Genomic DNA, 12537 nt, shown 5'->3' with positions numbered 1-12537 from the left:
TAAGTGGGCTGTGAATGACAAGGGATGAGGGGGTGCAAAAGTCAAAGATGTTCACTTGCACAGTAGCTTCAAGTAATTAGAACACGCATAATTCCAAATAATCTGTCAATACTAAAGTAAAATCAAATGCTGATCAAAAATGAAATAAGTAAATGTTGGATAACTGATTAACTACCATTAGAGCAATGGGGAAATGGTTTTAAATTCCACATTTTTAACACCCACATTTTTTATACTGGTATCAGCATCTAGGCTACTCTTCAAAATGTTCAAATTTGTGTTAACCGGTGTGAAAATCTGTGTTAACAACACGTTCTTTAAAAATATCTGGAAACTTGATGTCAATTTGTGAGCATCGAGATGGCTCTAAATACTGTGACATTCTTATAATTTGAAGGTAGCCTATACTTGCCTACTTTCGCCATGTTGGCCAATAAAATGTTGTGGACAAAGATGCAAAACAAAGAAGAAGGCTTACGAATAACTTACTTAAGTAAAGCCCAACAGAGTTTGTTTTTGTGCGCTTCACATTCCTTCCGTTGTCTTTAAGTATATCAAATGTAGGTTACCATTGAATGCTGACGCCTTTGTCAAACAGTGTATGTCCACCACCGAGTTTCATGGCTCACCATTGACACCTAGTGGCTGGATGAGCTTAACGCTACAGGCAAGCATATTTACTTTTTAAAAATGTTACAATTTGATATCCCAACTATAATATGTTTAAGTGAAGCAGAACTTATTAATTAAAAGACTAAGACGCGCAAAAAAGCATGTTATTTCGAACAGTGCTGCAGAGATTGTGTAGGCTACTTTTGCGTAGGCCTATAATGATTGTTAAAACCATAGACAGTAGCCTAAAAAAAATGCGCCTACTCGTGAACCACTAAATTGCAATAGAATGAAGTCTGTTTGTTGTTGGATATTGTAGGCTATATTGTAAATTCAGCGATTCTGCATGTAAAGTTTAAAGTCACCCCTCTGCAGGCTTGTCAATGTGTAACCCTCGCACAAAATGAGTTATAGGGTCTATAGGGCCTATTGCAATGCTATCCTTTTAAAATCCGCCCTACCAAAATGAACATTTTTAACAAAATAAGCCTGAGAGGAATCACTTACCTTCAGCCGTTTCGCAGATTTAATTCACTGCACAGGCCTCTACCGTCGCAGTCTCATGGTAGCCTCCTCGGAACCAATGTCACGGGAAAAAAGATTCCCCCCGTTCATGATTGGTGAACGGATATGTGTAGGCTACTTCCTTGTTTTTAAATGTCTAACTGGAGGTGCTCTCGAAATGTAGGCTATTGAAAACAAAGATTGTCTTCATTTGGTGATTCGTGACATTTCACTGGTTAAAGGTAGGCTATGCTATTTTAAATAATGTCGTGAACAAAACCGGCGTCTGCATGATTGTGACTAGTAGCTGCACGTATGAAACTAATGTGTATTTGCTACAAATGTAACACAGATCATCTCCTGTTAAGCGGCTCTCGTTGTCCTTTAAACTTGTCGCTCATTACTTGCCATATGTTTTAAATGTAGGCTACAGTGTATTGTTCTTGTTATTCAATTCATTCTGTTGATGTTAAACGAGCCAACGAAGACTTAAAGCCATTCGTTATGTGGACCACATCTTCATGATTCGGTTCCCATAATAAACACATTATAACGCAATTATAATGAGTAGTCTATATGAACAGCCTATATTTCCTCTCTGACCTGTGTCAAAACCATTACCGTAAAGTACCTTACACTATAGCAGTGGCGTGCGGTGGGGTCTGTGGCAGGGTAGGCAGTGGCCATTCACATATAATATGTAAATTCCATCCGTACACTCGCAAATATTACTATATTTTCATGGTAATACTACTCCTACTTAATCATTTCACAGAATCAGAAGCGTCACTAGGTGTGCATATTTTTTTTTTTTTTTTTCCAACCTACGGGGGGGGTCCGGGGGTTTCTCCCCGGGAAATTTTGAAAATTGGGCTGTTAAAGATGCAGTTTCAACGTAGTTTGAGAAGGAAAGGGAGAAAATTCGTTGGGGTCCTATCATCATATTTTAATAACAAATAGCCTAAAGCTAATTTCCCTCACTAGACCTACTGGTATTTATGGGGGATTAAGAGGGGGGAAATCGTTTTAACTGAGACCCAAACCTTTTTTTCTGCCCGTGACATGATGAATACCTTGTGCTTTGTTGGCTTCTTTAGTAGCTATCACGCCGACCTGCTACAAACGTGACACATCTTGATCTTGTAGGCTACTGTTGATGAAATATAACCTCGTTTTCTAGCCTCTCGGTGTACTTGGTCGATCATGGTTATTCGTCTGGGTTTTTACTTAGCTAAACTACATAAATCCACCGCCTCCTACCTGCTGTTTATTTCCTATGTGCAGTTGTCCGAGCTGATGTCCCGAGTCCCGTTGAGGCCGGACTGCCATTGGCTTATCTGCGTTCGAAAGGCAGCGCTTGGCGGGAATAAGCATGCTTATCGATGCTCATAAACTTTCGCATGAATCATGTAATACGCATGCGCAATCTCCGAAATTCGCAGCATTGAAATGAATGGTGAGGATAGGCAGAGACCTTACAAGCCTACCCTGGCCTTTGGAATCCAAGCAAGCTTCGGGACGGCTTGCTTGGGCGTTCCCACGGTAACCAGGCATGTTTGCTTTGCTGCGTAGTTCAGTGTTGTGAATCGCTGTTTGCGTAAGCCTTCACGTTTGAGTTTTTGACCTTAAATAAGACGTACATTTACTTTCTAGAATTGAAATTGCATTCTAATTGTATTGTTTGTGACTTCAGTGTGAGCTTTTAATAATATTTTTTAAAAATATGTGTCTTCCTTCTTTTTAAAATGAAATTTACTCAGGGTAGGCACTGCCTACCCTGCCTACCCTGACCGCACGTCACTGCACTATAGCCTACCCAAAATAGGCTACTGGAATATGGAGAAAATACTTCTAGGCTAAATATATTATAGGTGTAGACAAATTTTTGGTTTTGACACCAAAACAGTAGGCTATGCCTTTAAAGCCTCTCTGAAAATTGTAAACATTTTGTACCTTTCCCCACCAGTGAAGGACTGTCCGTGAAGCATGACGTGAAGGTAGACTGCTCAGTTCAGTAGAACTATGGCACAGCAGTGCCCAATTTGCCTGAAGCAATTTACCTTTGCCTCCAGACTTCAACGCCATCTTCTCATGCACGAAGGACAGAGGCCCTACTCCTGTGTGCTGTGCTCAAGAGATTTCTGCCAGTCGGCAGATCTGAAGAGGCACTTGGAGACCCATGTGAATCTCGGCCCCAATGCAGGAACCGATGAAGAGGTGGATATATACCCGCCGTCAACAACTACAACGGATCTGTCTGTCCACGACAGCCACCGTTTGGAATCTAGTCATGACAACTACTCGGATTATTACAATCTCAACGGACAACCAGAGATGACTGGCAGCATAACTGACCCCTGGAATTGTGACAGATGGAATTACACAGAGGTTTGCACTGAAAGTGAAAAAATGAAGGAAAAAGGGTTCCGTTCTTCTAAGAACCCCAACAAACAACCCAGGCAAGGCACTGTTACCAAGGGAAAGCCTCATCAGTGTCTGGTTTGTTCAAAACATTTTGGTTCTCCATATAAACTGAGAAGACACCAGCTCATCCATACGGGCGAGAGACCCTTTAAGTGCTCTGTCTGTGACAAAGCATTTACACAGCTGTCCCACCTGAAACTTCATTCACAGTCTCACTGCAGAAGGGAGCCTGTGAAACTCCCAGGAGTTGTGTTAGATCACCCAAAGAGTCCAACACAGAGTCGATCAGCTGAGATATATCCAACCCAGTTGCATGGCAAGACTATTAGTAGCCCAACACAGGCAGGCATGCCAGAAGTGGCAAAGCCTCCCTGCTTCACACTTGCAGACAGCTCACCTTCAGAAATTTGGGAACAAGCTCCTGCTAAGCCCTCCTATGTGGCAGAATCTCCATGTGAGATTATACAGGTCAGTGAGCAGCATCTTACTTTACAAGTAAAGGCCTCATATGCCTACGATGACATACCCTCACTTGGCCAAGCAACAGCTGATAAACTTGGTGACTACAAAGACAAAGGTCAAAGGTCAGCTGTATCACCTCCCAAGGAACTCAACCAAAGCATATCTGAAGCAGAAGTGCACAGCCATTTAGATGATAATAATCAAATGGTACCATCTTATGTTTCAAAACCATATGAATTATTAGAAGAAAGGTCATCCAGAAAAGGTTCATATGAATGTCAGACTTGTTTCAAGACTTTTTCAGTTCCTTCCAAGTTGCACAGGCACATGTTGACTCATACTGGACAAAGACCCTTTGTATGTTATATTTGTGCCAAATCGTTTAGGCAGCTGTGCCACTTGAAGCTTCACTTGCACACCAAAGTTTGCCTTAAGCAACCCAGAAAGTCAGTCAAGAGGAAAGTGAGGAACATCTCTCATAATTTCCCTAAAGAAAGTGGATCTTTGACCTCTGTGCCCAAAAATGATGCACACAACGATGTGAATGATTGCACAACCGCTGGACAGAACTACTCTAGTTTGGGTGCTTGTGTGCCAAACTCATTAGGTGTCAACAGGGTCAGAGGAAAACCGACAAATTCAATTGAGCCTATATCCCATCATTCTGCGTACCATAGCCAATATGGGCCAAAACCTTCTGAACATACGCCAGAGAAGAGTCGCTCAGATTTACCTGAGACTGTCACTTCAAACTCCTGCAGAATTGTCCATGAATGTCCTGTGTGCTTTAAATACTTCAGTTCCCCATCCAAGCTGAAAAGGCACTGCTTGATTCACACAGGCCAAAGACCCTTCCAGTGCTACATTTGTCAGAGGGCTTTTAGACAGCTTGTCCATTTGAAGGTCCACTACAGGGTTCATGAGCGATCAGGAAGGAAGACACCATATTTGCAAAGGCAAGGGTTTAAAAACCACCACATTCGAGCATCAACCCCTCAACAGAAAGCCTTCATGTGCAACCAGTGTGGTTGGAAATTCAGACATCAAACTCACCTTACTGTTCACCTTCACAGCCACAAGACCTTAGTTGGAACTGCACCTGTCAGCACCCTGATAGAAACATCTAAACACCAAAGTCCAATGTCTTCAGAAGTACAGAAAATGTACGAACCTACTAAAGAACTTAACCCCGGTCAGAGTGTATGTATTGGAAGAGCAAATCTTGATAATATTCCACGCAAAACTCAGTGTGACTCCATGACCAGTGATATCAGAACGCAGAGACAAAGTCGCTACTGTTGCTCTGTATGTTTCAAATGTTTTGATTGTCCATCAAGACTACACAGACATTCCTTATGCCATTCGGGACTGAGGCCATTCAAGTGCCTGTTGTGCTCCAAAGACTTTAGACAGAGGGCCCACTTGAAGGTACATAGGTGCCTAAGGAGGGAGGAAGAAACAAGGTGGTCAAATGGTCAAAGTCAATCTGCCAAGTACTGTTACCCAGCAAAAGGAGATAATGTCAAACCTGTTAGTGTAAACCCAATGGAAGGATCCTCCGATAGAGATCAAGTGGACCATAATGTTTCCTTGGATTTTGTTAGGGGGAAAAGGTACCCTCCAGTCATACTAGAACCCACACATGTTCAGCAGAAGACTGCAGTAAACCCTACAAAACAGCAAAAGGGACACCCTTGTACAATATGCCAGAGGCACTTCAGTGTTCCCTCCAAACTTGCCAGACACTTACTAATTCATATGGGTGTAAAGCCATTCACATGTCAAATTTGTGGCAGGTCGTTTAGACAATCATGTCATCTGCAGACTCACCTGAATGTTCACAGGAGGAGAAAGTTTTCTGGAACTCTAAGAAGTGGAGAGAATGCTGCTTCCAAACCAGGCCATCAGTTTCAACCTCAAAACAACAGCCTTCTGAAAGTTAACACAGTCACAAAGCAAAACACGATTCAGAGCGGTGCACCTCAAAGCCATAGCTTGGAGCGCCGGGTATCTGTAAAGGAAGCAGGAAGTAAAAGTAAGCAATTGTCTCCATCAAAGTATAATCAGAGTTTAGCAAAAAATGCCTGTGATGTTAGATATGCAGAGACGACTTCAGATCAGTGGCATGGAAGCACATCTTCACAATCTCACAGTTTCCATACACATGAGGCAAATGGGGGACTATTTGCTGATAGAGAAGTTAATAACTATGCCCCTGAATTTACCCCGACGCACCCGATTCCACATAGAGTACAGAATAGCAATGCTGATGCATATCCTGAAAATCAAATATTTATTGACCCTTCCAGTAATAATACCACCGCACCGTATAAGCATACTCCACTCAGTAGTGAACGAGCATCATCGTCAGTGGGACTGCAGAAACCTGTTAGGAAAAGAGCAAATCGCTGTTCAATTTGCCTCAAGAAGTTTGACTCCCCATCCAAACTGGCAAGGCACTTCCTTATCCACATGGGGCTCAAGCCTTATAAATGCCAGCTTTGCTCAAAGTCTTTCAGGCAGCTTTGCCACCTGCAGACTCACAGGAAGGTTCATGACAAAAACACTCACAACTTGGTCTCTGGTAGTACACTAAGTCAGCCCACTAGTGGGGATGTTGAGTCTTCAGGTAACAGTTATGATTCAGCTCTTCACCAAGGCCAGGGCCTACATTTTCCACAAATGGACATCTCCCATGACAAAGATCATCATGAAAGTAGCCAGTCACTTATGTCTTTTGCCAATGAATCTGGCCATTCAGAGATTGATATTTCAGATAATGGTTTTGGTAATATCAGTGATCACAAGCAAGAAGCTAATTATTTTATGATTCAGCCATTGGCACAATTCCCGTCAGCTCAAAACAAGGAAGACTTTACAGATTCGCATCAAAACATGGCAGAGGTGATACCAAGTCAACTGCCTCAACAGACCCATGATCCCCAGGATATCAAACAAACCAGTACTTCCTCCGTTTTCCCCCCACATACAGTCACAAATGCCACACTGGAATGTATTGGAATGAAACAGAAAGCAGAAGAATGCCATAGCGCCAATCAGTTTGAATACTTCATGGAGAAGGTGAAAGTGTCTGGAGATGATGGACTGGATTTGGCAGAGGGCTCTCATATCCCTAGCTCTTATTCTGCCCAGGCACACCTGAAAGAGGAGGTTTTTGAGCTGCAGTTTGAAATGGAAGGGGTGGATAGTCGCCTGTCGGAGCCTCCTAACGACCTGCTCATCTGCCCAGGCTGCAGTCGGTGCTTCACAACCGAGCGGAAGCTCCGCTCCCACAAGTGTGCGTCAGCACAAACTGAAGAGCTTGAGAAGTCCAAAAGTGGTTACCAGTGTGCTATATGCTTCAAGAGTTTTCAGGTGCCATCTAAGCTGAAGAGGCACTATGTCATCCATACAGGACACAGGCCCTTTCAGTGCTCGGTTTGTTCAAAGACCTTCACCCAGTCTACCCATCTAAAGACTCACCTTCACACTCACAAGTAGGAAAAGGAGTCAAAGACCATCAAAACACCCTGAAATTAACCTTAAAGTAACATTTCTAAAAATGTCTATAGGCTCATTATGTTTTTGATGAAAATATATTGTGGTCGCCACATGTGTAAATAATTGGCCCTTTCTAAGTGTTTATAGGAAAGAAAACATAGTGGTTGATATTAAAAAGAATCCCTTCACTATTTATTACATTCTGCTTGATATGCAAGCAGTAGTTTTTGAGTTTCACATTATGACATTATGATCTCTCAACCATTGGTATTTATTTTCATTTGCCTTTGTATGAGTACACATTTCCATAAAAGATAATTTCCTGTAATAAACATGTAAATTAATGTATCTGTTGTGTCTATTTAGGATATACATAGTTTGACTTCATCTTACTCTAACTGTTGTACTTTTCATTGCTGGACTTTATATATTTGAGACAAGGAATTGTGGCCTTGAAATCATGGTAACCTAGACTAAATTAATTTATTTGAAAAAAGTATTGCTGTTGCCTGGCAAATGCTATTACTCAACAAATGTGTTCACTTACAGTAGTTATGGAAAATAGACTAACATGATGCACATGCATTGTGTTAGGGCAGGGATCTCCAAACTGTGGTACAGAAATACATAGATACTTTATTGATCCCCAAGGGGAAACACAATCTGCTTCTAGAGGGTATGCTAGGGCTATGGCGGAGAGATGTTAAAAATTAACGATTTAAATCTTTTGTAATTAATTCACGAATAAATACATAATTTAGAATCAGGTCATAATAATATGGAAACATGTAGGCTATGTTTTCATTAATAAAACAGGGCGGCTTATTGAACAGGATGCCTGGAATACGTTAATAGAATATGTTGCTTTTTAATGTGTCGGATGGTGGGAGTATGCGAGCCAAGTCAGGATGTAGAAGGTGGTACGCGGGGGAAAAAGTTTGGGAACCGCTGTATTAGAGTATATAATGAATTGTAATATGTTGGTCCCATATTGTTCCAATCATGTCCACTAGGTGGAGACCTATTACAAGCTCAAATGGCCGGTTCTATTTGCTCAAAAGCATTGAGAGTTCAAACAAGGGTGGCCCAATTGACTTTGTTTACTCAGTATGTCTATCATCATATTCTGTGGTAAAGCAGAATGTAATATTCAAATGTTGGTCTTTGAGTCTAATAAAGCAAACACATGTATCTATGCAATGCATGTATTTGCATAAAATTGTCTTCTTGTCAGGAAACAAAATGTAAATGTGTGCATGTAAATTTCTAAGCATCGGATCACGTTTTGCTTTTGAGCGCAGAAATCTCTGTAGCTGCCCTGTAATGCTGTTAATAAGCTGACACTCACGCGCGTATTGTTCCAGCAGGAAACAGATCCTCTTACACAAAGCCCATCCTCTGAGATCCGAGAGGATGTTACAGTTAGTTATGAAGCTCCTCGTTTCATTAGTGCCGTATAGATGTCAGCCTGTCAACATTTTACATGACAAGAGGAGAAATACTTAGTGGGGTGGTTTTGGTGGTGATGGTGGAGGTGTTGTTGTTGGGGGGGGGGGGGGGGGGGGGGGGGGGTAAACATTCTAAAGACCTCCCAATGATGACTGAACAGTGAAAAAGATAGTGAAAAATATTCTTGTACATTTCCTTCGTCTGGATTGATAGTTTCAGGTGTTTTAGTAATTCTCTCAAAGTCAGGAAACAGTTTTGTTTTAACAACAACAACAAAAATCAGCGTCACCTTATAGCATTAAAGCAAAAAGCATCATTTTAAACTCCTAAGAATAATATTATATAATAACAATCCTCAAAAGTGTACTAGAAAAAAAAAAGAAAAAAAGCGTTTTCTATACATGTATTACTATTGCACTGAGACACACATTTAGAGCAACTCACCAGTGACCCACCTGATTAATGATACAGACAGATCGATGCTCTCTCGTGAAAATAACACAGTGTTGCTTTAAGATAAATCAAAGAAATATGCTGTGAGTCTATTTTGGAGCAAGAAAAAAAGGACAATGGAACACTAATGCATCACTGATAAACACCCGGCAACTGAGTCCCTATAGAAAGTGAATATCTCACAACGCTCATATGTCAGCGCGCGGTCACGTCATATGAGGTACACACAAGGCAATGGAAGGCAGGTTTATTTATATTGCACAATTCACTGGAATGGGCGATTCAAGTGTGGAAAGAGAGGCGCAATCCGTCTATTCTGTTTCGGCGTAAATCCCCCCCCCACACACACACACACACACATCCCAGGCTGTGGGTTTTGGCTCGGCGCTGAAGGTTTCCTTGTGTCCACTATCGCTCTCACTGCCGGCTGCCATCATGCCACGGGACCTGGGGAAGGATTGAGCTGAGGATTAATTTTGGTTATTGTGGCAATCTAAATTAAAATCTCCCTAAATGAAATGTTTTTCGTCTTTAGTCAAGGCCACTAGAAATCGCAATCACTGTAATGGGACAGTTAAAATGTGTGTGCATGTGGTGTGAGTGTGTGTGTGTGTGTGTGTGTGTGAGAGAGAGAGAGAGAGAGAGAGAGAGTGAGTAAGTGAGTGTGTGTGTGTGTGTGTGTAGTGCAGTGCACCTGGGGCCCATGTTTCTGCAAGTCTCAAATTGCATTTCACTCATGATCAAATGACATCTTGTCCTCTGTGGTTCTGACAGATTGAGCGCAAACGGGTGGCACTAAATTTCTCCACACTATAAACAACGAGGCTGGTGGCTGTGAGGCACTGTGAATAACACACTCCCTCTGATGTGCTTCTGCACATCAGTAGGCTACAGTTCTACTGCACCATCAGCAAATACAGAAACAGAACACCCCCTGACATCTGGACCATTTTACTAGTGTGATATGTGAAGACTGACTTGACCACCACGCCATGGTTCTGTCATCGCAACTCAAATGACCAGATTGTTTCGCTGATGTTACCAGCTGGTCATTACATCTAGAATGCTGCTAATTGACTAAATCATGATTAAATATCAAATTAGAGGAATTCATGTGATAACTATGGAATGCCAAACATTGAATGATGGAGATGCAATGTGTCATCATTGGGCAATTTCATCCAACCATGTTCCAAACTGTTAATCAGCATAACAGTCAATGTCTGAAGATATAACAATGTTGTACATGCCATCATCAAAATGTGTAATGGCTGTGGTCATTGTGTTAAATGACATAAAAGCCTGTTTCTCATGCTAGCCAACAGTCTTTGCATCAAACATTATGAGTCATCATGGCAATGGACGATAATAGCATGACACTGTCGCCTCCCTGGAACTCATGTCACAAATGTTTACTACAGGGCATGACATACAGTACACCACAACATGTGTACATGGTTGTTGAGATCTTATGAACTGCTGTGCTGAAAAAAGAGTTGTCCTTTTTAGGTACTTCTCTCAGGGAGGGTACATCAGGTTCTCTCAGGGAACAGATTCTGATGAAGACCACAATGACAATGGAGAGGGAGAAAACTGAGCGCAAGAACTCGGCAGTTTATTCCTGTCTCCTTGTCCTGCACCCGATATGTGCCCACATCCACCTTTTCATTGTGGTAACTAAGGTTTCTCGACATAACAGTAATTAGACGTCATCACTGAAACTGGGATGCAGGGAGGGAGTGGGAACAAAATTCGGCCCTGGCAACATCAGGCTATTCGTAGAGACCAGGCTAAGCAATACTATTTTGGCAGCACAGTGTGTGTGTGGAGTTATTTACTTTGTGGAGGGAGTCCACTATAAACGTGTTACTATTAGAGGTTAAGATGACAACTCACCCCACATGTCACAATTCGTAAGACCGCAATTAGTCATGCCACCAGGGCAATAGGAAACGTAACTACATTAACGTTAATGTACAAGTCATCTAGGTTTTGAAGTTAAGATATCATAATCCAATGTGTTGTACTTGTAATCCAAAAGGTATGTTAGTTCTCTGTGATACACTGTTAATAAAAAATGGGGCGATGGTAACTTGGTGCACTTCATTAATGACAACTGTCAAGCAGCTGCTGCACAACATTCTGACAGAATAAGCTTGAATGAAGGTAGCCTACACAGTAGGACCCATAGGATTTAGGGGGGCTCTATCAGCAAGAAATGTACTATTCATGATTATGATACTACTTATGATTATTATTTACCATTATTTGCCATGTGGACACTGTTTTTACTGATTACTGTTCAGATAGATCCACTGAAGAGGGTGAGGGAGAGGACGATGGTAGCATTTCCTACCTGCGTTGGGACCATTTAACCTCTAATCAGATGGGCTGTTCCAACATTGGCTGGGTCGCAACAGGGAATTTTTAAATAGACGGGCTGGTAGCAACAGAAGGTTTATCCCACATTTGCCATGGCCTTGCGGCCCACTAGGTGGACCAGCCCATCTGGCGCAGATCACCGAGCCTGATGGGGTGACTTATTTTTCCCCTCGCACTTTTTGTTTTTATTTCCTATTTCCCCGGCCTAAGTTTCCCAACTTTATTCTGCCTTTGACTCATTTTCCTCATTGCATCCATTGGAGCCACCTTTCCTGTGCATTTTATAGGTCAGTCTCTGATTATAAGACCCGATGTAATCTCTCATACTTCTCTAGAGGATGGAGATACAAGTCTAATCCAATGAGTAACTCTGTTCTCTGGGTACACACACAGATCACTCCTCAGCCAGTGGCCAGCCAGCACTGAGCCCTTGATCGCTTCTGGATGAGGACTCTGGCCTTTTCCCAGAGATCAGCAGTAATCGTTTATCACCACTGCATAGCATAGGCCCACTGTTGTTTCACATGCCCTATACTGTAATATTGGTAATAGTAGTCTTAACACAATGTCAATTTAAAATGGAAGTATGTTAATCTGTCTGAGGAACAGTAACCCATGACATTTCTCATTGGTGCGTATAAAGCTGTGTCAATGCCCTGGGGAAGTTCTATAGAGCTTCTTATAGGCCCTTTCACATTTTCTAATGTTTAAACTAACCATTTGCCAGGGAGACAGAGTTTGAAAGCTGCA

General features: G+C 42.0%; 1 protein-coding gene across 2 annotated transcripts; it reads left to right on the top strand.

Moving 5' to 3' along the window:
* The first annotated feature begins 1271 nt into the window (after nt 1-1271).
* On the top strand, nt 1272-7830 carry znf770 (zinc finger protein 770). 2 transcript variants are annotated; one of them, XM_062551445.1, is made up of 3 exons: nt 1272-1358; nt 3083-4008; nt 5076-7830. In XM_062551445.1, the coding sequence occupies exons 2-3, from the start codon at nt 3139-3141 to the stop codon at nt 5127-5129; spliced, it is 924 nt and encodes a 307-aa protein (XP_062407429.1). In that variant the 5' UTR covers nt 1272-1358; nt 3083-3138; the 3' UTR covers nt 5130-7830. The 2 variants fall into 2 exon arrangements, with proteins under 2 accessions (XP_062407429.1, XP_062407428.1); XM_062551444.1 differs by having other exon boundaries at nt 3083-7830.
* Nucleotides 7831-12537: the final 4707 nt, after the last annotated feature.

This window comes from Sardina pilchardus, chromosome 12 (assembly GCF_963854185.1).
Source record: "Sardina pilchardus chromosome 12, fSarPil1.1, whole genome shotgun sequence".
Lineage (NCBI taxonomy): Eukaryota > Metazoa > Chordata > Actinopteri > Clupeiformes > Clupeidae > Sardina > Sardina pilchardus.
This window is presented reverse-complemented; position numbering and strand designations above follow the sequence as displayed.